The sequence below is a fragment of the Muntiacus reevesi genome, chromosome 17 (genome assembly GCF_963930625.1).
Source record: "Muntiacus reevesi chromosome 17, mMunRee1.1, whole genome shotgun sequence".
Taxonomy (NCBI): domain Eukaryota; kingdom Metazoa; phylum Chordata; class Mammalia; order Artiodactyla; family Cervidae; genus Muntiacus; species Muntiacus reevesi.
Window position 1 is genome coordinate 443,029 of NC_089265.1, and position 27,954 is coordinate 470,982.

The window sequence follows — 27,954 nt, forward strand, 5'->3', positions numbered from 1 at the left end:
TCTCTATATTTTAATTCGATTGCAAATGTGGATTTCTTTTTATACGGCTTAAAATTTGATAGGTTGCTTTAATCTCTTCATTAATGTCTGTCATTGTTTCAAGTACATTCTCAGTCATTGGTTTCTAAAATATTGTCTCTGCCTCACTGTTATTACTGGACTAGATTAAATTGTTAGACTTTCTCATTGGATCCTCTGTGTCTCTTACTTTCTCTCTTATATCCTGTCTATTTGTCTCTGCTACATTCTGGAAATTTCTCTTGACCTACCTTTGGTTCAGTTATTCTCTCTTAAACTGTGTTTCAGTGCAGTTCAGTTCAGTCGCTCAGTCGTGTCTGACTCTGCGACCCCATGAGTCGCAGCATGCCAGTCTTCCCTGTCCATCACCAACTCCCAGAGTTCACCCAGACTCATGTGCATCGAGTTGGTGATGCCATACAGCCGTCTCATCCTCTGTCGTCCCCCTCTCCTCCTGCCCCCAGTCCCTCCCAGGATCAGGCTCTTTTCCAATGAGTCAACTCTTTGCATGAGGTGGCCAAAGTACTGGAGTTTCAGATTCAGCATCAGTCCTTCCAATGAACACCCAGGAATGATTTCCTTTAGGATGACCTGGTTGGATCTCCTTGCAGTCCAAGAGACTCTCAAGAGTCTTCTCCAACACCACAGTTCAAAAGCATCAATTCTTCAGCGCTCAGCTTTCTTTATAGTCCAACTCTCACATCCATACATGACCACTGGAGAAACCATAGCATTGAGAAGACGGACCTTTGTTGGCAAAGTAATGTCTCTACTTTTTAATATGCTGTCTAGGTTGATCATAACTTTCCTTCCAAGGAGTAAGCGTCTTTTAATTTCATGGCTGCAGTCACCCTCTGAAGTGATTTTGGAGCCCAGAAAAATAAAGTCTGACACTGTTTCCCCATCTGTTTCCCATGAAGTGATGGGACCAGATGCCATGATCTTAGTTTTCTGAATGTTGAGCTTTAAGCCAACTTTTTCGCTCTCCTCTTTCACTTTCATCAAGAGGCTTTTTAGTTCTTCTTCACTTTCTGCCATAAGGATGGTGTCATCTGCATATCTGAGGTTATTGATATTTCTCCCAGCAATCTTGATTCCAGCTTGTGCTTCTTCCAACCCAGCGCTTCTCATGATGTACTCTGTATATAAGTTAAATGAGCAGGGTGACAATATACAGCCTTGACGTACTCCTTTTCCTATTTGGAACCAGTCTGTTGTTCCGTGTCCAGTTCTAACTGTTGCTTCCTGACCTGTGTATAGGTTTCTCAAGAGGCAGGTCAGATGGTGTTGTAGTCCCATCTCTTTCAGAATTTTCCACAGTTTATTGTGATTCACACAGTCAAAGGCTTTGGCATAGTCAATAAAGCAGAAATAGATGTTTTTCTGGAACTCTCTTGCTTTTTAATAATCCAACGGATGTTGGCAATTTGATCTCTGGTTCCTCTGCCTTTTCTACAACCAGCTTGAACATCTGGAAGTTCACGGTTCACGTATTGCTGAAGCCTGGCTTAGAGAATTTTGAGCATTACTTTACTAGCGTGTGAGATGAATGCAATTGTGTGATAGTTTGAGCATTCCTTGGGATTGCCTTTCTCTGGGATTGGAATGAAAACTGACCTTTTCCAGTCCTGTGGCCACTGCTGAGTTTTCCAAATTTGCTGGCATATTGAGTGCAGCACTTTCACAGCGTCATCTTTCAGGATTTGAAATAACTCAACTGGAATTCCATCACCTCCACTAGCTTTGTTCGTAGTGATGCTTTCTAAGGCCCACTTGACTTCACTTTCCAGGATGTCTGGCTCTAGGTGAGTGATCACACCACCCTGATTATCTGGGTTGTGAAGTTCTTTTTTGTACAGTTCTTCTGTGTATTCTTGCCACCTCTTCTTAATATCTTCTGCTTCTGTTAGGTCCATACCATCTCTGTCCTTTTATCGAGCCCATCTTTGCATGAAATGTTGCCTTGGTATCTCTAATTTTCTTCAAGAGATCTCTAGTCTTTCCCATTCTGTTGTTTTCCTCTATTTCTTTGCATTGATCACTGAGGAAGGCTTTCTTATCTCTCCTGGCTCTTCTTTGGAACTCTGCATTCAAATGGGAATATCTTTCCTTTTCTCCTTTGCTTTTTGCTTCTCTTCTTTTCACAGCTACTCGTAAGGCCTCCTCAGACAGCCATTTTTCTTTTTTTGCATTTCTTTTCCATGGGGATGGTCTTGATTCCTGTGTCCTGTACAATGTCACGAACCTCCATCCATAGTTCATCACGCACTCCGTCAATCAGATTTAGTCCCTTAAATCTATTTCTCACTTCCACTGTATAATCATAAGGGATCTGATTTAGGCCATACCTGAATGGTCTAGTGGTTTTCCCTACCGTCTTCAATTTAAGTCTGAATTTGGCAGTAAAGAGGTCATAATCTGAGCCACAGTCAGCTCCTGGTCTTGTTTTTGCTGACTGTATAGAGCTTCTCCATCTTTGGCTGCAAAGAATATAATCTTGTTAAACATATGCATTGAGTTTTTAATTTAATTTTTTCTGTTCTAGACTTTCTTTTTGTTCTTTTAATCTGCTACAAAGTTTCAAGCTTACTTTGTATGTCTTGTAACACAGTAAGCATGCTGATTTTAAAGTCTGTTAAATAATTCCAAAACGTGAGGTCTTTGAGTATTTGTTATGTATTGTTTGCTGTTTTCTTTTTCATGGTGTCTTATTTGCTTTTGTATCTGATTGCCTTTGATTATGTCCTTGTCATTATATTTGGGAAAGTACATGTGTGGTTGATGTGAAGCCTTGGGTGATGATTGCCTTTTCAGAAATAACTTTAGATTTTTTTTTCTTCTAAACATCTGGAGAGTCTACCAGTGTGGATCAGTATAATCCAAATTTAACATTTGAGGTTTCCTGGACTATGTACATGACATGAAGCTGGGCTGCAGGTTCATAACTGAGGTTGAGAAACTCTTTGCAGTATACCTTTAAAATGTTTGTGCTTTTGTAGCAAAAGCAGCTGAATCCTGGGCATAGCTTATTAGGTTCTTTATTTAGATTTTTGCGTCACTATCTTGTTACGTTTTCATACCTTTAAGACATTTTCCATGTTTCATTATTCCTTAATATTTTTCATTTCAGGGTTTAGTTACCTAGTCTGCCATTAACAAGAGTCAGAAATCTTCCCTTTCATTTACTTTAGAATTTTTCTTGATGTTTGTTTGCTTTTTGTAGGTTCTACATGAAACATTTCCTCAACACACATTCCTCATGAATGGTCTCATTCAGGGTGTAAAGGTAAGAACAATTTTTGTTTGGTTTACAACAAACCAAAGCCAGGAATCCTTGATAGCTTAACTCTGGAAGTTTAAATAGGATTCTGGAAAACTATTACTATTTGTAAATTTTGTAAATCAAATTTTTAGTCGAATTATCAAAGTCAAAATAAAATACAACCCAAATCCATAAGGCACTGCTTTATTTTTATTAACATGTACAGAGCAGAATATGAAGGGTATAATTATGTGAACTTGTAATTCCTGTATTAACAGAATAAAATCAATCTTAAAAATCAATCAGGTATTAATGTCTTCTTTTGAGATAGACTTTGAGATTGAAGAAGGAATCATTAAGATTTAGTTGGATATAAAGTCTTACAGCAAGGCTGGTGTTCTAGACAACTTTCTGAGCTCTCAACCACTTGACATAATTAGCCTAATTCATTGTTTAAATTTTAATGTGATATTTGTCAGAAAAGCTTATAAATAAGGGGTTAAAATATAATGCTGTGTTCCAGTCCCAATTTGTAATAAAGTATTATGTATTCAGCATCTAATTTGTTCTTTTCAATTTAGGTAATAATCAGTCTACATAATTTTACATTGTGTTGAACAGCACACTTAAAATTATACCATAGTACTTTGCTAAATTCAGTCAGAGGAATTTGCTGAATGCATAGCTTTGAGCAACATTAATTGTAATGAATACTATTTATTCTTTGCCTATTTTCAAAAAGAATTTGAGAATGCTTACAATAATAACGTAAGTAAAACAGGACAATTTAAATAAAGTAAAATAAGACATTTTTAATACTCATTGACAGGAGGAATATTATCAAGAATCTGGTGTGTTTTTATTTAAGCATTAGTTTGTGAGCAGTTTTATCTACATGATCAAAAGAAAAACTAAATGAGAGAGGGCATTGATTACAAATACTACCAAGTTTATCATTATTAGTGCATTCTTTGAAAGTTACTCAGTAGATCTTTTTCTTTTGTCATGTGGTGCTAATAAAATCTATTTTAGTCTGGTTCTACAGAAAAACACCAACTTGGTCTGTGTTTGAAAACCAAGTGGCATGCTTATCATACTTTCACTTAGAGACACCCACAATATTATTGTAAAAAAACATAGAACAAAAAGTATTTAAGTTGATTCAAGGGTGTGGACCAGGACTTATTTAACTTCAGCAACTATTGAACTTCAATTTATTGAACTTAAGGAGTTACATGTTTTAGTAACTGGCTGTTGTTTCTCTGATGAGGATATAATGAGATAACCCTACAGCCAAGCCTGCTGCTGCTGCTAAGTCGCTTCAGTCGTGTCCGACTCTGTGCGACCCCATAGACAGCAGCCCACCAGGCTACCCTGTCCCTGGGATTCTCCAGGCAAGAACACTGGAGTGGGTTGCCAGTTCCTTCTCCAATGCATGAAAGTGAAAAGTGAAAGTGAAGTCGCTCAGTCGTGTCCGACTCTTAGCGACCCTGTGGACTGCAGCCTACCAGGCTCCTCCAATCTGTGGGAGTTTCCAGGCAAGAGTACTGGAGTAGCCAAGCATAGCTCTATTAAAATGTCTTACTATAGATATGAGCACAGTGAAACAAATATGGCTTTATATTGCTTTAGCTTTAAATTTCTGTTCTGCATCTTATTAGCGGTTACCTTAGTCATATAATTTAATCTTCCCTTCATTGGAAACCGATGAGAAAGATAAAAGAACTCTTATAGGGTGATTATGAGGATTCAGGGAGCTAGTTTATGAAAACTATTAGCACTCTGCATTCATGTGTTAAATACTTAGTAAATGTTGCAAAGAAAAATAGAGAACAGAAACTGTTAGAAAGAAAGCTTGATGACCATTTTCTCACCAGTTTGGGGAAAGAGTTTCTTTTTTAGAATAAAAATTATTCATAAATGAAAAGATTGAGTCATTTGCATCAATCTTTTAATTTTGGTAAGTCAAAGCCACCATCATCAAACTTAAAATACAAATGACAAAATGTTATTTATGATAGAAGGAGGAATACATAAAAGCATTCTCAAAGTAAAACTGTAGGAAAATGACTAATATCCCGGAAGAGCAAAGAAGGATGTAACCTGGCAGTTTACAAAAGATGTCAATATGAAAATAAGTTTATCACTATTAAGAAATGTGTCCCAAATTAAATAGGATAATATTTTTTCATGCACATTGGTAAAAAATTTTAAACTGACAAGAACTAGTTCAATTTGTGGTAAATTGTGTCCCCTTGCACTGTTGATGAGAGGATAAATCGGAATAGCTTTTCTGGAAGGCAGTATTTTAAGAGTTAAAAAATATTCACATATTTTAACAAAGTAATTGCATTTCTAGAAATTTGTTCTTCTCAAATTGAGTTATTCGGAGATTCGGCTAAAGGACTGTTTGTAATAGTAAACATGTAGAAACTTTTTAAATTTCTCAAAATTAGAAGAATAGATATGTGTGGTATAGCCATATAGTGTAATATAGTATGGTTTCAGTTTTATTTTGACCAAAATAAATGTAAGTAAGCAAGGGGGGTGGAAATGATTAAAAAGGAATCACCTGAAGTTTGAAAGGATGTGGATTTATGGATAATTTTTAATTTTCTTCCTTATATATTTTGTTCATCTTTGTAGATTTTCTACAGTTAACTTTCACTTTGTAAGTTTACTATCATAATGCATGGAAGAGAAGTTTTAGATTTGGGGTGAGCATCAATAAAGTATACAAGAGTAATCAGTTCTGTTTTGTGAATTCTCCAGTTGGGGGAGGGGGGTGGTTGTTTGTTTGTGGTTTTGGTTATTGCATCAGCTTTATTGACATATAATTCACCTATCATGCAAGTCATCCATTTAAAGTGTATGTATGGTTTTTTCATTATACTCAGGGTCATCCAGTCATCAACACGGTCAATTTTATCACATTTTCATTGCTCCAAAAAGAAATCCTCTACTCCTCATTCCTCCCTAACCTCAAGCATACATCTACTTTATATCTCTATTGGTTTGTCTATTCTGGACATTTCACATAAATGTTGTTTTCAAAGTTCACATAAATGTTGTTTTCAAAGTTCACCTGTAGTACTTGTTAGTACTTTATTCTTTTCACGGCCAAACACTATTTCACTCTGTATCCATACACCAGTTTATCCATTGATCAGTTGGTAGACATTTGGGATTGCTTCTGGTTTTTTATATTATTGTGAATAATGCTGCTGTGAACATTTGTATACAAGTTTTGATATGGACTTTGTTTCCACTTTATCATAGGTACATTAGCTAGTAGAATTTCTGGGTCATACAGTAATTTGAGTTTCTAAAAATTGTGTTTTCAAATTAACTTCTTTCTTAACCCTGTTTCTGACAAGTAGTTTATGTTCCTCATCTCCTACACTTCTGACAGATAAAGTGGCTCAAGCCAGGGACAATTTCTTTTTTCTTTCTATACTTACTCCCTTAATGATGTTATCAAACTTAAGACTGTAAATTCTCAAATAAGGATCTTCCTAGACCTTGGGCTGGAACTTTAGACTTTGTATATTCAGTTACCTAATCGACATCTGTACTTCCTTGCATAATAAGTATTTGAAAGTTAACAGCTCCAAAACTAAGTTCCTGGTCTTCCCCTCCAGCCTGACCAACTCACAGTTCTTCCTCATATTAATTACTTGTCATGCTATTCTTGTTTATGCCAAAAATTCCTGGAATCAGTCTTCTTTCTCTTCCATACGTATCCCAAACCCAGTCCATCAGCAAATTCTGTGATTCTGCTTCAAGATAGAACTATCATCAAACCCTACTTGTTCCCCTTTCGGTGCTGCGTGTACCATGTTTAGTGGCTCATTCGTGTCCGACTCTGCAGCCTGATGGACTGCAGCCTACCAGGCTCCTCTGTCCATGGGGTTCTCCAGGCAAGAATACTGGAGTGGGTAGCCATGCCCTCCTCCAGAGGGTCTTCCTGACCCAGGGATCAAACCCAGGTCTCCTGCATTGCAGGTGGACTCTACAATCTGAGCCACAAGGGAAGTCCAAGAATACTGGAGTGGGTAGCCTTTCTTTTCTCCAAGGGAACTTCTCAACCCAGGAATCAAACCAGGGTCTCCTGCATTGCAGGTATATTCTTTACCAACTGAGCCACCAGGGAAGCCCTTTGGTAGAGATTATGATAAAATATATACCAGTTTGTGGCATTCTTCTTCCTCTCTTTTATATGTGTGTGTATATATATATACACACACACACATATATATATACACACACACACACACGAGCGTGTATGTATATATATGTGTATAGGCTGTGCCAAACAGCGTGTGGAATCTTAATTTCCTGACCAAGGACTGAACTTTTGTTCCCTGTATTGGAGGCACAGAGTCTTAACCACTGGACCTCTGGGAAGTCCCTGTGGCACTCTTCTTAACCAACCCAACCCAAACCCCCATTTTCTCTTGACAGCATCCTTCTACTCTGTTCCACTTCCTACTGACCTTGCTGCAGCCACAACTTCCTCAGCCTATTTCTGCCTGAGGTCTCTGCAGGTACTGTTTTTTTCTGCTTGCTTTTCCCAGGTTTTGATGGACTTTACTCCCTAACCCTCAGCTCCTCACCTGGATATTTTTTCAGTGAAGGCTTCACTGACTGCCATCTTGAGTAGTGTATCCAGTTCTCATCACTCTTAATCCTCCTACTCTGCTCATTCTCCAAAGCATTCTCTCTCCTTTGACATGCTGTATATTTTGCTTTATCTTTATCTTGTTATTATGTTCTCACTCCTCTTTTAGACTGAAAGTTTCTTAAAGACATGCATTTTTGTCCGCTTTGCTCATTGCTATCCCCAGCATAGTTCTTAGCACTAAGCTTCCCTGGTGGCTCAGATGGTAAAGAGTCCACGGGCCAGTGCCGGAGATGTGGGTTTGATCCCTGGGTCTGTAAGATCCCCTGAAGAAGGAAATGACAAGATACTCCAGTATTCTTGCCTGGAGAATCCCGTGGGCAGAAGAGCCTGGTGGGCCACAGTCCATGGGGTCACCAAAGAGTTGGGCACAACTAAGCGACCAAACAACAAGAAATATTGTTGAATTAAAAGTTCTTCCAGTCTTTTTTCTAGTCCTTTTGATAAAGTCAAGATCCAGCTTACTTAGAGACTGTAACTATGTTTCTTTTTTTTCCTTATATCAGCATTTACTAATTATACTAATTACTACTAATTACTTGCTAATTTCCCCATGACATTAAAACTACATGAAGTACAAGCAGCCCTCTCTTTGCGTGTTGTAGTACACACAAATTTCAGTTGCCACAGTTCAGTTAAATGGCATGAGTATCCCAACACACAATTCAGATTTCCATTACCATGTGTATTAACTGTGAGTAGTTGCATAAAATATAAACAACTGCTAACTCCTCAGTCCACAGAACACTATGTCAATAACAGATGCACATCATAACCCGTTGTGACATTTCAAAGTGTTGGTGACCTGGTCAGTGTGCATCTCTTAGTTCATGCGTGTACAGCAAAACGTGTGTTGTGTTGCCTCTTTGATCCAGTGATATGTTGGAATCTGATCCAAACCTAGATAGGCATATGACAATTTTCCAGTTCATAGAAGATATGTGCATCATATATTATAAGACTTTCAAAGAAGACAAGTGCTAGTTTTATGACTCTTAAGGTTTTTTTTTACAAAGAACATTTTAATTATTAATGCTTTAAATTACAGTGTACTGAATAAATACTAGTTTTTCTATTTCTTTCAATTCACTAGACATTTATAAGTGATAGTAAAGGAGTTTTCAGTGTTCTGACAAAAATTTCTGAAAGTCAAAGAATAAATCAGTTTTTCCCATTGATTAAAATAACTACATGGTTTCGGCTTGCAGTCATTTCTTTCAGTTCTGTACTACCATGCAAAGTAAAAACTACATGTATTGTTTGCAATGGTTATATGATACTCCATTGTATGAATATTCCATAATTTATTTATCCATTTCCCTATATAAGTGGTTTGTAATTGCAAACTATTGAAGATAATTCTGAGTAAATTTTTAAAATAAATCTTTATATATTTTTATTGTTTCCTTAGAAATAGAGTTGTAAAACTATAACTAGTGAATAGAAAAGTGTGGGCATTTTAAAAAATCTTGAATATATAGTACCACATTATCTCCTAGAGCAATTGTGCCATTTCACACCCCCATCAGCAGTATGTATATCTGTTTCGCCATGCTGTATTACAAGTATTACTTTTCAGATCTTTACCAATTTGATAGCCTGAGAATGATGTCTCACTGTAATCTTATTTGTATTTCTTTGCTTGCAAGTGAGGTTAGGTATTTTTACATTATTTGCTGGCTACTTTTATGAAGTGCCTTCAAGTTCTTTATTTTTCTAATAAAGATTGTTCAATTCTTTATTTTTCAGTAATGAAATTTATTTTATGTTAATCCTCTCGTTTTAATGATTATTAATTTAGTACCTGTTCATCTTAACAGTTATAAAAAGAAAAACTCATACTTAGTCATACTTCTCAGGTTTTCAAAATCCTACTTAAAAATTTTTTCACTAGCAATTTTTATTTTTATGAAATTGAAATATATGGTGGACATTGTTATATGACTAGCAATAAGTTGTGTTAGGAGTTCTCCAGAGAAATAAGACCAATAGAATATATATAAAGAGGCTTACTTTAAGGAACTAGCTCACATGATTGTGGGGCTAGCACATCTGAAATATGTAAGACAGGCTGGAAATTTGACTGGAGTTGATGCTACAGTCCTGAGGCAGAGTTCTTTCCTCTGGAACCCTCAGATTTTCCTCTTAAGGCCTTCAACTGACTTAAATGAGATTCCCATATTATTGAGGGTACCACCCTTTACTTTGGCTTCCCTGGTGGCTGGCTCATTGGTAAAAAATTTGCCTGCCAATGCCGGAGACATGGATTCAGTCCCTAGGTTGAGAGGAGCCCCTGGAGAAGGAAATCACAACCCATTCCAGTATTCTTACCTGGGAAGTCCCATGGACAGAGGAACCTGGCGGGTTATAGTCCATGGGGTCACAAATAGTTGGACTTGACTTAGCAACTAAACAACAAAAATGCCCTTTAAAGCCAGTTAATTGTAGATGTTAGACCACTTCTACAAATTAGCTTCATGGAAACACCCATGCTAGTGTTTGACTAAATAACTGGGTACTATAGCCTAGCCAAACTGACACATAAAACTAACCACTAAAGTAGTTCTGGCTATACTTCGTTGGAAGTATAACCAGGCTGAGATGCTGTGGTTTGACTTAGTAGATGAAGTCAAGTTATTACTGCTGGATTTAACATGACCAGATGGAGTGACTAATAATATTCTTCATGAAGAGAGTTGGTCTGATTGCCCAGTGTCCACCTTGAAACTTCCTGAAGCTTTCTTCTTTAACTTATTTTATACTTATTAAAAAACTAGATATCTTCGTCAGTGTCCCAAACTAACTAAAACTAAGTGGGCTGGATGTCCAGGATTGGTTTATAGCTGGGTCAATCAGAATGAAGAAAGTGCCTCTAAAGCATGCTGCTTTATTCTTGTCTAGCTTTGACATCACAGCAAGAGGCTGAAAGAGGGGGAAAGTGGAAGACCCAGCAATCCATCCCAGGGCTTGGCCACACAGGGATTCACATGCAGTGCTTCTTCTCAGTCTAGACTGGATGGTTAAGTCTGATCAAGGACATGGTCATATAGATCCTCTGCCTAAACACTCATACAGGGACATTTAATATTCAAGAGTTTATCTGATCCTAGGAATTACTGCTGAATTGTCTTATCCTGTGCTATTTAATGAATTAAATCATCAACCAGTGCATAGCACAAACACACAGAGAAATTGTTGACTGATGTCTCTAAGAATTAAAAAAATAAAAAACAAGATATCTTTAAAGTCCCCCTTTAGCTACTCTTCAGTATTACTAAGTACAGAAGTGTTTTTCGTACACACACATACACAATAATCTTGCTTCCTTCATTTGGACAGGAAGTTGGATAAAAACTATCCTTTTAATTATCTGTAAGCAAAATTGTAAAGCAACCTACTTGAGAGAGATGCTGCTGCTGCTAAGTCGCTTCAGTCATGTCCGACTCTGGGTGACCCCATAGACAGCAGCTCACCAGGCTCCTCTGTCCATGGGATTTTCCAGGTAAGAGTACTGGAGTGGGTTGCCATTGCCTTCTCCTTGAGAGAGATGATGTCATAAATTTTAAATATTGTTTTATAACAGACTGATAATTTATACATTTATTGAAATGTGCTTGAGAGAATTCACAAGTAGGTAAAGTCTAGTACTTTGTGTGCTTCAGGACAGAGACACTAAAATGTTAGTAAGAAAATTAGTGTGATAATTGATTTGAATTATGGTCCGGGTTAGTCTCAGGTCTTAGAGCCACCTCAGCCTGAGCTGAATCCTGCTTCTACTGCTTATGAGCCCTGAGCCTTAGGCTAGTTACTTACCCTAGTAGTGCCCTTCTCTTAGGGTGAGACATGTGTATGAAAGGCACAGAGCAGATTGGCATGTAGAAGTGCTGTTATTGTTTCTTGGAATCAATTTGAAATAATGGCGCTGCTACTTCTAAGATTAAGGGAAAACCTGTGAAAACAGTCTGTTGCTTTGTATTTTAATTAAAATTTTATTTCAGTGAGTCTTCCCTATATCTATCTCCTTTTCTCCCTCAGTCAAAAGGAAGCGTTTCGGCCCTTTCTCCCATGTAGGCCTCTCCCTGAGGTTTCGGGTTACTCACCGTTCTTGGGCCTTCCTCAGGCTTCTCAGCCTCCTTTCCTGGACGTCAGTGTGTCACGTTCGCCCTTTGTCCTATAAGACTGGCTGCTGTGCGCCCTGGGAAGGAAGCCGTGTGCTGTGTGGGGTCTCACGTGTCCTAGGTCTGAAAGGCGACTCTCGCTGTAATACTGTTTTTTATGTGAAAAAATTTGCATTTGTCAGTTATATAAATAAAAACAATTCCATCAGTGTGAAAATTTCTCTTTGATCTCCTTTTAAAATATTAAAGAGATGAAAGTCATTATTAGTAAAATACTATATGAAAAATCAAAGTGAATGAATATAATTTTGGTGTAATCTATGTCTATATGTTGTACATCCTTGTGGCTTATAAAGAATGTCATAAGATGTGAACTTTCTCATGGAAAAATCAAAGTTTTCAGAAGCAGTTAAATGACTATATCTTATTTTTCATGGGTACCATTTTTCTCTCATACTGAGTTGCAGAGTTAATTAAAATACTTGAAGGAAAACAAAACAAATTTTTAGTTTTAAAACTTTTTAATGATATTGATACATTTATTTAGTCAAATATTTGTCAGCTACCTATGTTAAGAAAAGCTTATGCTTAATACTTTTATGATAGCTGTATAAGTATAAAATTCATGTATTTTTGCTTCAAGTGAGTTGTAATTGCCATTCTTTGTATGTTTAAAAAGTTTATTAGATAATTGCATTTAAATCAACAACAAGCTTTAATTGCTATTTTGTCAAAACAGAGCCTATAAGGCCATATCTACCATTATAGCAGAAAGAGAAGAACTAAAGACCCTTTTGGTAAAATGAAAGAGGACAGTGAAAAAGCTGGCTTAAAGCTCAGCATTCAAAAAACTAAGATTGTGGCATCTGGTCCCATTATTTCATGTAAAAGAGATGGGGAACAATGGAAACTGTGAGAGCTTTCTTTTCTTGGGCTCCAAGATCACTGCAGATGGTGAATGCAGCCATGAAATTAAAAGACTCTTGGGCCTTGAAAGAAAAGCTATGACTAACCTAGACAGCATATTAAAAAGCAGAGACGTCACTTTGGCAACAAAGGTCCATCTAGTCAAAGCTATAGTTTTTCCTGTAGTCAGGTATGGATGTGAGAGTTGGATTATAAAGAAAGCTGAGTGCTGAAAAACTGATGCTTTTGAACTGTGGTGTTAGAGAAGACTCTTCAGAGTGCCTTCGACTGCAGGGAGGTCAAACCAGTCAATCCTAAAGGAAATGAGTCCTGAATTTTCATTGGAAGGACTGATGCTGAAGTTGAAACTCCAATACTTTGGTCGCCTGATGCAAAAAACTGACTCATTGGAAAAGACCCTGAAAGATTGAAGGCAGCAATCAGGAGAAGGGGATGACAGAGGATGAGATGGTTGGATGGCATCACCGAATTGGTGGACGTGAGTTTGAGCAACCACTGTGAATTGGTGGTAGATACAGCAGCCTAGTGTGCTGCAGTCCAGAGGGTCACAAGAGTCGGACATGACTGAGCAACTGAAGTGAACTGAAGGCCATGTTAGGATTCAGTTCAGTTCAGTTACTCAGTCGTGTCTGACTCTTTGCAACCCCATGAACTGCAGCACGCCAGGCCTCCCTGTCCATTACCGACTCCTGGAGTCCACGCAAACCCACATCCATCTAGTCGGTGATGCCATCCAACCATCTCATCCTTTGTTGTCCCCTTCTCCTCCTGCCATCAACCTTGCCCAGCATCAGGGTCTTTTCAAATGAGTCAGCTCTTTCCATCAGGTGGCCAAAGTATTGGAGTTTCAGATTCAGCATCAGTTCTTCCAATGAATACCCAGGGCTGAGGTCTGTGAGGATGGATTGGTTGGATCTCCTTGCAGTCCAAGGGACTCTCAAGAATCTTCTCCAACGCCACAGTTCAAAAGCATCAATTCTTTGGTGCTCTCTCACATCCATACATGACCACTGGAAAACCCATATCCTTGATCAGATGGAACTTTGTTGGCAAAGTAAAGTCTCTGCTTTTTAATATGCTGTCTAGGTTGGTCATATCTTTTCTTCCAAGGAGTAAGCGTCTTTTAATTTCATGGCTGCAGTCACCAACTGCAGTGATTTTGGAGCGCAAAAAAATAAAGTCAGCCATTGTTTCCACTGTCTCTCCATCTATTTGCCATGAAGTGATGGGACCAGATGCCATGATCTTAGTTTTCTGAATGTTGAGCTTTAAGCCAACTTTTTTGCTCTCCTCTTTCACTTTCATCAAGAGGCTTTTTAGTTCCTCTTCACTTTCTGCCATAAGGGTGTTGTCATCTGCATATCTGAGGTTATTGGTATTTCTCCCAGCAATCTTGATTCCAGCTTGTGCTTCCTCCAGCCCAGCGTTTCTCATGATGTACTCTGCATAGAAGTTAAATAAGCAGGGTGACAATGTACGGTCTTGATGTACTCCTTTTCCTATTTGGAACCAGTCTGTTGTTCCGTGTCCACTTCTAACTGTTGCTTCCTGACCTGCATACAGGTTTCTCAAGAGGCAGGTCAGATGGTCTCATAGCCCCATCTCTTTCAGAATTTTCCACAGTTTATTGTGATCCACACAGTCAAAGGCTTTGGCATAGTCAATAAAGCAAAAATAAATGTTTTTCTGGAACCCTCTTGCTTTTTAATGATCCAGCGGATGTTGGCAATTTGATCTCTGGTTCCTCTGCCTTTTCTAAAACCAGCTTGAACATCTGGAAGTTCACAGTTCACGTATTGCTGAAGCCTGGCTTAGAGAATTTTGAGCATTACTTTACTAGCGTGTGAGATGAATGCAATTGTGTGGTAGTTTGAGCATTCCTTGGGATTGCCTTTCTCTGGGATTGGAATGAAAACTGACCTTTTCCAGTCCTGTGGCCACTGCTGAGTTTTCCAAATTTGCTGGCATATTGAGTGCAGCACTTTCACAGCGTCATCTTTCAGGATTTGAAATAACTCAACTGGAATTCCATCACCTCCACTAGCTTTGTTCGTAGTGATGCTTTCTAAGGCCCACTTGACTTCACTTTCCAGGATGTCTGGCTCTAGGTGAGTGATCACACCACCCTGATTATCTGGGTTGTGAAGTTCTTTTTTGTACAGTTCTTCTGTGTATTCTTGCCACCTCTTCTTAATATCTTCTGCTTCTGTTAGGTCCATACCATCTCTGTCCTTTTATCGAGCCCATCTTTGCATGAAATGTTGCCTTGGTATCTCTAATTTTCTTCAAGAGATCTCTAGTCTTTCCCATTCTGTTGTTTTCCTCTATTTCTTTGCATTGATCGCTGAGGAAGGCTTTCTTATCTCTCCTGGCTCTTCTTTGGAACTCTGCATTCAAATGGGAATATCTTTCCTTTTCTCCTTTGCTTTTTGCTTCTCTTTTCACAGCTACTTGTAAGGCCTCCTCAGACAGCCATTTTTCTTTTTTTGCATTTCTTTTCCATGGGGATGGTCTTGATTCCTGTGTCCTGTACAGTGTCACGAACCTCCATCCATAGTTCATCACGCACTCCGCCTATCAGATTTAGTCCCTTAAATCTATTTCTCACTTCCACTCTAAAGTCATAAGGATTACTGACCAGTTAATTATGCCACCTTAAAAATCTACTGGACTGGGAAGCTAACTTACAAAGCTGACGTACTAATTCTTGGTCCACACTGGACTCCTGCACCCCATTCTTTATCCAGTAGTCACTGGACCCTGATAGCCTGGCTTAGTACATTCAGCCCTTGTTACTTCCAGATTTCATAGTTGCAAAATCTGCCTACTCACTAAATTCATTTGCAACATTTAAGTCAGTTCAGTGCTTTCCTATTCATGTATGGCATAAGGAGGCAGTCTGAGTTGGCCCAACTGCATGTTTCCAGCTGAGGTTGAACAAAGGACATTCTTTTTGTTTTGGGTCTCATAGTGTAAGCATGTCCATTTTGCAGTCCGTTTAGTGCTATGTATCTTGCATTTTTTTTCCTTTTGTTGACCGTTTCTCTGTTTAAAATGGCCTCAAGTGTAGTGCCAACTTGCTGTTAAGTGTTTCTCAGTGTAGGGGGGTGTTGATATCCATTATGCAGAAAATACTGTGTTAGATAAGCCTCATTCAGACATGAGTTATATTGCTGATGGCTGAGACTTCAGTGTTAATAAATCAGCAGTCTACATATTAAACAAGTCATCTTTAAAGAGAAATATATATAAACCAAGGTTATATATTGATCAGTTAATTAAAATATGTGACCAGAGAATGGTCGGAATACAACCTTGTGTTTCCTCTACAACAGCAGTTCCAGATTCTCTTAATTCAGTGTTCCTGGAAAACTTACAGAACATAACCAGCGTAGATAATGAGAGCTAACTATGTTTATGCTAACAGCTAAGATTCTGATGTCACTTTAGTGGGGTTTTTTTTTTGTGTGTGTGTGTGGTTTTTTTTTTTTTTTTTTTTGGCCCATGCTTTGTGGCATGTGGTATCTTAGTTCCCAGACCAGGGATCAAACCTGTGCCCCCTGCATTTGGAGTATGGTGTCTTAACCACTGGACCACCAGGGAAGTCCCAGTCTGGTTTTAATCTTCAGATATTTTCTCATTTTCAAATCGTGCTCTTCCTCTTTAGGACTGCTGCAGTACTTGCCTACTCAAGGTACAGATATCCCTCTCAGTCTACTATCTTAATAATGTGGCATAATAGGATCTAGGACTGGATTGGGTGGTGAAGAAGTAATTCTGAAACAGAAGAAAGTCTTTGATTTTTGAGAAATACAAGCTTTCCAAAGAGGCAAGTATTTTATTAAGATTGTATTTCAGCATCATAATAAATGTAGGTTCTCCCAGAGGATATTTTCAGTATCAATAGTCACTGAGAATTATTTTTAAAAAATAATTATTTAATGATCTTTTAATGATTTAATGATTGAAAAATTGAGGTCAGGAGAAGGCGGCAACGGAGGATGAGGTAATTGAATGGCATAGTCTTTTCAATGGACATGAGTTTGAGCAAACTCAGGGAGATGGTGTAAAACAGGGGAGCCTGGTGGACTGCAGTCCATGGAGTCACAGAGTCAGAAATGACTGAGCAACTGAACAGCAGTTGTCACTGAGCATCATTTTAATATAATAATTATTTAATGAATAGATTAAATTACAATTGAAATCTAGAATCTAGATAACAGTATCTTTTTTTTTTTAACTGCATTATTTTAAATAAAACTTTAATTCTTGGCCTTTTCATGTCCTTTGTTTTAATGGCATGCATTCCATATCTTATTGTATGAAATCTAAAATCAGAACTGCCCAAAAAATTTTCCAGGGTTCTTTGTGTTTAGATTTTGTTACTGTTTTTGTGGTGATTCTTATTTCTATTCTTTTGTCCTCTTAAATTTATTTCCATGGTTTTCTTGACCAGTTCTATAGTACCCAAGAACTCAGGTGTTTGATATTTTTAGAGAATTTTAAAGCAATGTAAAATGTTTTCTTTTCTAAATTAATAAAGTCGTGAATTTCAGCCCTGCTTCTGCAGTTGTTTAGCTCTTAGTTAGAGAGATCATTTAACTCTTTTGATGCAAAAACAGACCAAATGCTGGAAATCCAATGTGTCTTATAAATTGCAGGGTTTGATGCCTCATTCATTCGCTCAGTCTTGCCCAACTCTTTGCAATCCCATGGACTCCAGCACTCCAGGCTTCCCTGTCCATCACCATCTCCCCGACCTTCCTCAAACTCATGTCCATTGAGTCAGTAATATCATCCAACCATCTAGTCCTCTGTCGTCCCCTTCTCCTCATGCCTTCAATCTTTCCCAGTATCAGGGTCTTTTCTAATGAGTCAGCTCTTCCCATCAGGTGGCCAAAGTATTGGAGCTGCAGCTTCAGTTCTTCCATAGAATATTCAGAATTGTTTCCCTTTAGGATTGATTGGGTTGATCTCCTTGCGGTCCAAGGGACTCTCAAGAGCCTTCTCCAACACCACAGTTCAAAAGCATCAGTTCAGAAACACAAACCTTAAATGACACAATGGACCAGCTAGACCTAACTGATATCTATAGGACATTTCACTCCAAAACAATCAACTTCACCTTTTTCTCAAGTGCACACGGAACCTTCTCCAGAATAGATCACATCCTGGGCCATAAATCTGGTCTTGGAAAATTCAGAAAAATTGAAATCATTCCAGCCATCTTTTCTGACCACAGTGCAGTAAGATTAGATCTCAATTACAGGAAAAAAATTGTTAAAAATTCAAACATATGGAGGCTAAATAACACGCTTCTGAATAACCAACAAATCATAGAAGAAATCAAAAATGAAATCAAAATATGTATAGAAATGAATGAAGATGAAAACACAACAACCCAAAACCTATGGGACACTGTAAAAGCAGTGCTAAGGGGAAGGTTCATAGCATTACAGGCTTACATCAAGAAACAAGAAAAAAGCCAAATAAACAACTCTACACCTAAGGCAACTAGAGAAGGAAGAAATGAAGAACCCCAGGGTTAGCAGAAGGAAAGAAATCTTAAAAATTAGAGCAGAAATAAATGCAAAAGAAACTAAAGAGACCATAGCAAAAATCAACAAAGCTAAAAGCTGGTTTTTTGAAAAAATAAAATTGACAAACCATTAGCAAGACTCATTAAGAAACAAAGAGAGAAGAACCAAATTAACAAAATTAGAAATGAAAATGGAGAGATCACAACAGCAACACTGAAATCCAAAGGATCATAAGAGACTACTACCAGCAGCTCTATGCCAATAAAATTGACAACTTGGATGAAATGGACAAATTCTTAGAAAAGTATAACTTTCCAAAACTGAACCAGGAAGAAATAGAAGATCTTAACAGACCCATCACAAGCAAGGAAATCGAAACTGTAATAAAAAATCTTCCAGCAAACAAAAGCCCAGGACCAGATGGCTTCACAGCTGAATTCTACCAAAAATTTAGAGAAGAGCTAACACCTATCTTACTCAAACTCTTCCAGAAAATTGCAGATGAAGGTAAATTTCCAAACTCATTCTATGAGGCCACCATCACCCTAATTCCAAAACCAGACAAAGATGCCACAGAAAAAGAAAACTACAGGCCAATATCACTGATGAACATAGATGCAAAAATCCTTAACAAAATTCTAGCAAACAGAATCCAACAACATATTAAAAAAATCATACACCATGACCAAGTGGGCTTTATCCCAGGAATGCAAGGATTCTTTAATATCCGCAAATCAATCAACGTAATACACCACATTAACAAATTGGAAGATAAAAACCATATGATTATCTCAATAGATGCAGAGAAAGCCTTTGACAAAATTCAACACTCATTTATGATTAAAACTCTCCAGAAAGCAGGAATAGAAGGAACATACCTCAACATAATAAAAGCTATATATGACAAACCCACAGCAAGCATCACCCTCAATGGGGAAAAATCGAAAGCATTTCCCCTGAAATCAGGAACAAGACAAGGATGCCCACTCTCACCACTACTATTCAACATAGTGTTGGAAGTTTTGGCCACAGCAATCAGAGCAGAAAAAGAAATAAAAGGAATCCAGATAGGAAAAGAAGAAGTGAAACTCTCGCTGTTTGCAGATGACATGATCCTCTACATAGAAAACCCTAAAGACTCTACCAGAAAATTACTAGAGCTAATCAATGAATATAGTAAAGTTGCAGGATATAAAATTAACACACAGAAATCCCTTGCATTCCTATATACTAACAATGAAAAAACAGAAAGAGAAATTAAGGAAACAATACCATTCACCATTGCAACAAAAAGAATAAAATACTTAGGAGTATATGTACCTAAAGAAACGAAAGACCTATACATAGAAAACTATAAAACCCTGATGAAAGAAATCAAAGAGGACACAAACAGATGGAGAAACATACCGTGTTCATGGATTGGAAGAATCAATATTGTCAAAATGGCTATTCTACCCAAAGCAATCTATAGATTCAATGCAATCCCTATCAAGCCACCAACGGTATTTTTCACAGAACTAGAACAAATGATTTCACAATTTGTATGGACATACAAAAAAACTCGAATATCCAAAGTAATCTTGAGAAAGAAGAATGGAACTGGAGGAATCAACCTGCCTGACTTCAGACTCTACTACAAAGCCACAGTCATCAAGACAGTATGATACTGGCACAAAGACAGAAATATAGATCAATGGAACAGAATAGAAAGCCCAGAGATAAATCCACGAACCTATGGACACCTTATCTTTGACAAAGGAGGCAAGGATATACAATGGAAAAAAGACAACCTCTTTAACAAGTGGTGCTGGGAAAACTGGTCAACCACTTGTAAAAGAATGAAACTAGAACACTTCCTAACACCATACACAAAAATAAACTCAAAATGGATTAAAGATCTAAATGTAAGACCAGAAACTATAAAACTCCTAGAGAACATAGGCAAAACACTCTCTGACATAAATCACAGCAAGATCCTTTATGACCCACCTCCCAGAATATTGGAAGTAAAAGCAAAAATAAACAAATGGGACCTAATGAAACTTAAAAGCTTTTGCACAACAAAGGAAACTATAAGGTGAATAGACAGCCCTCAGATTGGGAGAAAATAATAGCAAATGAGGAAACAGACAAAGGCTTAATCTCAAAAATATACAAGCAACTCCTGAAGCTCAATTCCAGAAAAATAAATGACCCAGTCAAAAAATGGGCCAAAGAACTAAACAGACATTTCTCCAAAGAAGACATACAGATGGCTAACAAACACATGAAAAGATGCTCAACATCACTCATTATCAGAGAAATGCAAATCAAAACCACAATGAGGTACCATTACACACCAGTCAGGATGGCTGCTATCCAAAAGTCTACAAGCAATAAATGCTGGAGTGGGTGTGGAGAAAAGGGAACCCTCTTACACTGTTGGTGGGAATGCAAACTAGTACAGCCACTATGGAAAACAGTGTGGAGATTTCTTAAAAAACTGGAAATAGAACTGCCATATGACCCAGCAATACCACTTCTGGGCATACACACCGAGGAAACCAGATCTGAAAGAGACACGGGCACCCCAATGTTCATCGCAGCACTGTTTATAATAGCCAGGACATGGAAGCCACCTAGATGCCCATCAGCAGATGAATGGATAAAGAAGCTGTGGTACATATACACCATGGAATATTACTCAGCTGTTAAAAAGAATTCATTTGAATCAGTTCTAATGAGATGGATGAAACTGGAGCCCATTATACAGAGTGAAGTAAACCAGAAAGATAAAGACCATTACAGTATACTAATGCATATATATGGAATTTAGAAAGATGGTAACGATAACCCTATATGCAAAACAGAAAAAGAGACACAGAAGTACAGAACAGACTTTTGAACTCTGTGGGAGAGGGTGAGGGTGGGATGTTTCAAAAGAACAGCATGTATATTATCTATGGTGAAACAGATCACCAGCCCGGGTGGGATGCATGAGACAAGTGCTCGGGCCTGGTGGCCTGGGAAGACCCAGAGGAATCGGGTGGGGAGGGAGGTGGGAGGGGGGATCGGGATGGGGAATACGTGTAACTCTATGGCTAATTCATATCAATGTATGACAAAACCCACTGGGAAAAAAAAAAAGCATCAGTTCTTCAGCACTCAGCCTTCCTTTGTGGTCCAACCCTCACATCCATACATGACTACTGGAAAAACCATAGCTTTGACTGTAAGGATCTTTGTTGGCAAAGTAATGTCTCTGCTTTTTAATATGCTGCCTAGTTTTGTTATAGCATTTCTTCCAAGGACACCTAGGGATAGATTAATATTTTATTTCAGAGAAGTCAAATGCTTTTCTTCTCTGCTTTCCTCCCCTCCACTGAGTCTTAGTCTTACCTCCCCTTGCAGTCTTAGTCTTACCTCCCCTTGCTTCAGTTTACCCCTCTCCTGGCCCAATGTCTCTGGGTTTGCTAGTTGCTGATAGGGGATTAGAATCCTGTTTTTTTTCTTCTCAGTCTTGGAAACATAGTTGATTTCCTCATAAAAGTTCTATTTAGCTTACCAAACCTCTTTGCAAGCCTTTATATCAGACTGTGTGGTAGGTACCAAGGGTACAGAGATGAAAGGAAACCATTCCTCTGACCTTAATCTCAATTTCTAATCTAATAAAACAGATAGACAAATAACAAGTAATTGTAATAGAGTATTACAGTTACAATAGAAGAGATATGTGCCAGGGTGGGGACAGGAGTTATTTGTTCTGCACCCTTCAAAAACCAGCATTATTAATTGAGTAGCTAAGAAAATAGAGGCAGAGGTACTCTTGGCCCCGAGTTGAAAAGAATGACTAGTAGTTTACCAGGGCCAAGTGTGGAAGATGCCTACAGGCACAGCAGGGGCCTTGCAAATGCCCATTTGCACAAAGGAATGTAGTAGTATGTTCAGAAAACTAAGAAGTATTGCGTATTGCCACAGCATAGGATGTGTGCTGCTGCTGCTGCTGCTAAGTCGCTTCAGTCGTGTCCGACTCTGTGCGACCCCATAGACGGCAGCCCACCAGGCTCCCCCATCCCTGGGATTCTCTAGGTAAGAACACTGGAGTGGGTTGCCATTTCCGTCTCCAGGATGTGTGCTAGGTACTAGATTTTGGAGGGTTCTGTCTGTATGCTGTGCTGAAGAATTTTTTTTTTAATGTATTATGAAAATTCAGATATATAAAAGGAGAGAATAAGAAAATAAACACCCGTGTACTCATCACCTAGTTTCATTATTTATCAACATCTCCCTGCTCTTATCTATCTTGGGTTTCCACCACTCATTTTTAATTTTAGTGTTTAAAAGCAGAGTTCATACACTTGAAGAATTTCAATTCTGCACAGTTGAAATTTTAAACAAGGTATCAAAAAACTGAAGTCTGCTGCCCATCAAGGTTTCTCTTGGGGTTATGTGGAAGACAGATTGAAAAGAAGTAGAACCAGGGGCAGGGAACAGTTAGAAGATAATTTTATTTAAATCCAGGCAAGAAATGCTGAAATGTATCATAGCAAGGGATAGATGGAGAGAAGTCATTATAAGAGAATGGTCTGAAAAATCACCTTAGGGAGTGAAGGAATGATGGGGAAGCTTTGGGCAGCTTCTTAGCCAGGATGGGAAGTGTAGGTGTTTGGTCAGGTTTATAGGGAACAGTGCTCATGTTAAATCTCCAAGTAGGAAAGCACATTTGTCTGTAGACAGAGAAGAGGGATGGGAAAGCTGTTCATAATGTAGGTGATGGTGGCCATGCATATAGGCAGAGCATCTAAAGGGAGGACAGGGGCACCAACAGAATCTGAGAGACAGGCCTGTGGCCTCAAGGGCCCTGACATCAAAAAGGAAATTGATATGGAAGTGGTCAGCCAGCAGAGTGACTGGCAAATTGTGAGGAAGTGATAAATGTGAGTTTTTTTACTTCCTTTGTTTATGTATGGTGGTGCTTTTGCTTCCCTTTAGCCTGCAGCTTTTCATTATCTCTATCCTAAATTCATCAGACAAATAGAATCTACGTCTTTTATGGACATGTAGTATATGCACATTCATCCTGTTTATCCCTATTAACTTACAAGTCCTTTGAGGGCAGAAGGTATGTATTCATCTGAGTGTCTTCATTTCACTACTTAATTCAGAGCTTTGCATGTAATAGATATGTTGTATGTATTTATAAAATGAATTAAGTTTCTGGCTTCTTCCCATACCTTTGGTGCGTGTTCACATTAAGGGCCAGCTGTGAGTATATATATATTTCATATCACCTCACTTTTCCAGTTTCACCCAGAAAACAAGCTTTTATCCTTTTCTTCCTTCTAAAATAGCATGCTTATAAATTTTGTTAGAATATTTTTTAAAAAACAGATTGTATTTAATGTTACAAATTATTCTGTTTCAGAGCCACTAAAATGAATTAGAGCGTTTAGAAATTCATTTAGAAAATGAAAATTATAAGTAATTGGGGGATCACATTATAAATTTGACCCTTGCTTCTGCTTTCTTCTCCAGGGTCTGCTCTCTTTTTTGAGTGCCCCACTCATAGGCGCACTGTCTGATGTGTGGGGAAGGAAGCCCTTTCTTCTTGGCACTGTCTTCTTCACCTGCTTCCCAATTCCACTGATGAGAATCAGTCCATGGTGAGTGACTGGGCCCTCCATCATGACTGTCTGTTTGGGGTCACATATGGACAATACGTCTGCAGAGCACTTTTCAACCTTTGCAGAGCAATTGTACCTGTATTTTCATTTGAACTCTTTGCTAATTCTGAAAACTAGTACGCAGTTGCCATCATGCCCATTTTATAAATGAGGACATGAAATTAAGTCTAAGATAGTTACTTAGGTGAAGAAATAGAAATAAAAGATATCTCTAAGGGCCGTTGTTTTTGTCATGAGGTAAGTTACATGATTGGGTCCTGGGAGGGGGCAGACAGTCTCTGTACTCACTCAGTTGTGGCTCATTTGACTTTGCAGATGTTTAGTTTTTGTCAGCTCATAACAGCGATCCCCAAGCTTTTTGGTACCAGGGACCAGTTTCACAGAAGACAATTTTTTCACAGACAAGGAGGGGTGGGTGTGTGTTTCCGGTTGTAATGTGAGCAGTGGGGAGTCACAGGGAACAGTAGGTGAAGCTTCTCTTGCTCACCTCTCACTGGGTGGCCCGGTTCCTAACAGGCCACAGTCCGCTGCCTGGGGGTGAGGACCCCTGTTCTAGGGCACTGCCATGAACATAGTTTGCATTAAAAGTCAAGAGTCCAGCTTTTCCTGATGGTCCAGTTGGAATTCTGTCTGGCAGTGCACGGGAAGTTAGTTCCATCCCTGGCCCAGGAAGATTCCACATGCCCCTGGGCAAGCAGGCCTGTGTGCCACAACTACTGAAGCCTGCGTGCCCTAGAGCTGCTGCCCCGCAACAAGCCACCGCAGTGAGAAGCCCACCCACCACAGCTGGAGAGTAGCCCCCACTCACCACAACTCGTGAAAGCCTGCCTCCAGCAGCAAAGACCCAGTGCAGACAGAAAGAAATTAATTTTTTAAAAGGGGGCCAGAGTCACTTTAGTGTGTACTGTATTATGACCAGTAGCCTATTCTAAATCATAATGTGAATTTTAATTTGATCTTATTTTTTCATGATAAATGGGGAGAGAATAATTAGCATGTAATAACCAAGGTTATTTAATTAATAAAAATGTGTTGAAATTTGTACCTGAGCTGTAACTTAGTTTTTCTGGAGCCCAAAGAATGATATTTTGGCCAGAATTCCTGTTGCTGAGATGCTATTCCTATGTGAATAACACAGTTTAGAATGAAAGGGTCTTTTGTGTTTCAGTCATTTAGGGTTTAAATGCAATTGACAGATTTGGGGGATACTCAATGTGAATACTCATTTGGTTACCTGATAGGGATTTTATGTCAACATTTGTCATGTTCTAAATGTGTTGGGTACCTATAATGAATCATTTTGGTTCCTACCAGATAAATTTTTATAAAATACTTTTTGGTATTGAATTTTTCTGTTCAAGAACAAGTCATGCTTTTCTGATGCATTAGGTTTTTTGTATTTTCAATGTCCTCTCAATATCTTACAGTTGTTTCCTTTATAATCTTAAAACGATTTTATCTCTTCTCTCCAGTTTTCATGCTGCTGCTTCTGTTCCTTGTATTGACTAATGCATAAAATAAAAATCTTTTATTATTGTTAAATAAAAGTGATGATTATGGACCTATCTTCCTCATGTATATGAAGGAAATTTTATGTTTCATCCTTGAGTATCAAACTAGCTTTTGGGTTGAAAAATACTAGTTCCTATTTTGTTTAGAGATTTTCCTTTTTAAAATCAAGGGAATATCAAGTTTTGATGCCATTAGTATCAGTGGAGATGATTTGAATTTTCTCCTTAAATCTATTACCATGATTAATTATATTAATAGATTTCTAATATTGAAACATCATTACATCCTAGAATTAAAACACTACTTTCTGTTCTATGTGATTCTGTTGGCTAATATTTTAACTAGATTTTTTGTTAAGTGTCTATTTTATATGGTAGAAATTTTTTTGTCTTATTAATTTTTAAAATGCTTCCTGCTTTTGTGTATATGTATTTTTCTCAGCTAAAACTCAGAAATTTAGAAAGGTTTCATTTCTGTTCTGGCTGCCATTAAAACTAACTTTACTGCATACTCCTACTTTTTCATTTTTTTTAACTGTTTGTACTGACACCCCTTGAGCAATGACAATATTGGTATGTTTCTACTTCCTCTCCATCTTGATTATAATTTTATTGGTTGTCCTTTATATCTTTAAATATACATGTATTTTTACAATTTATATTTTGGTTTATAGCCTTTACAGGATATCTTTGGTTTTGATTATAAAAGTGTATATATACTACTTCTCTTATGAATGCTTAAAATAATCTTTTTATAGGTGGTATTTTGCAATGATTTCCATATCTGGAGTCTTCTCAGTCACGTTCTCTGTGATATTTGCCTATGTAGCTGATGTCACTCAGGAACATGAGCGAAGTACTGCTTATGGATGGGTAAGATAATAGATTATGTTTTTTAACCAGAGAAATAATAAACACTCTATTAAAATTTACTAGAAAGTGAGCTTTTATTAAAATAGTGTTAATTATGTAAAGAAAATCCAAAACAGTTGAAATAAAAAAGGAGACTTGTGAGAAACTAAAAATAGCAAGATAGAAATTGCTACTGATTTATCCTTTGGTTTTAGTGTTGGAAGATTGGCAGGATATGTGAGTTGTCACTTGCAAAGTTTTTTTAAATTTGGTTTGATTTGTTTCTTGTTAGCTGATCTCTTGAGGAACCATAAACAGTAAACAGTTGCTACAATCATAGATCTCTGTGCACCTAATGAATTGGAGAGGTGATAAAACCTCAGTTATGTTAATTCATTGTCACTGTATTGCAGGTTGTGTGACTCAGACACTTATTTGAAATGTAGCACTACGGAGAAAGGACTACATTCACTCAGGAAATAATTGTTGAGTCAATAACAAAAGTTATAGGAGACATTTTTGGGATAATTGAATATTAGAAAGTCACTTCTAATTTTCTTAGGCAAGATATTGGCGTTGTGATTATGTAGAAGAAAGACCTATAAAAGATGGCAGTCTGAAGCCATTTAGGTCAGAGTATCACAGCTCAGAATTACTTAAGTGGTTCAAGGGGGAAAAGTGACAGGTGAGCATTTGTGGGCATGTGTTCAATGTGTGAACCTCTTGGGGTATGTGGGTATGAACAGGGAAAGTTTTCCCTTCTTCCCTTTTAGGTTCTTTGAGTTAAGGGAGTGAAAGTTGCTCAGTTATGTCCAACTCTTTGTGACCCCATGGACTATACAGTCCATTGAATTCTCCAGGCCAGAATACTGGAGTGGGGTAACCTTTCCCTTCTCCAGGGGATCTTCCCAAACCCAGGGATCAACCCAGTTCTCCCGCATTGCAAGCGAATTCTTTACCAGCTGAGCCACAAGGGAAGAGTGAGCAAAATAATTAAATTGACATAAAGTTGGGGAGAACCTGCAGAAGAAAATGGCAACCCACTCCAGTATTATTACCTGGGGAATCCTGAGGAGCCTGGTGGGCTACAGTCCATGGGGTTGCAAGAGTGAGACTTAGCAACTAAAACCAAAGACAGATTAATAGGAGAAAAACAAATTTAAGTTCATATGTGTGGGAGTCTGACAAAGATGTGAGAGACTCAAGGACTGTCAGTGGTTGAGGCTTATATACCATCCTGAGCTAAGGAGAAAGACTATAGGGGTCTGGGACTTCAAAGGGAAGGAAGATAATTCACAGGAAGACGAGGAGAGAAAATCAAATGTTTGCCATTACATGTAGATAAGTCTTTCTAATATAAAAAGTTATCTTTAGTACTTAGT

General features: G+C 38.0%; 1 protein-coding gene across 4 annotated transcripts in view; it reads left to right on the top strand.

Annotated features, from left to right (window-relative positions):
• Positions 1-27,954, top strand: part of MFSD14B (major facilitator superfamily domain containing 14B) — a 122,577-nt gene that overhangs the window by 67,053 nt on the left and 27,570 nt on the right. For 3 of the 4 annotated variants that reach the window (XM_065908297.1, XM_065908300.1, XM_065908301.1), the window contains 3 exons: positions 3,242-3,304; positions 24,061-24,188; positions 26,479-26,593. In XM_065908297.1, coding sequence (XP_065764369.1) covers positions 3,242-3,304; positions 24,061-24,188; positions 26,479-26,593 — 306 coding nt within the window. The remainder of the gene's footprint in view (positions 1-3,241; positions 3,305-24,060; positions 24,189-26,478; positions 26,594-27,954) is intronic. The other variant, XM_065908298.1, reaches the window with a different exon arrangement.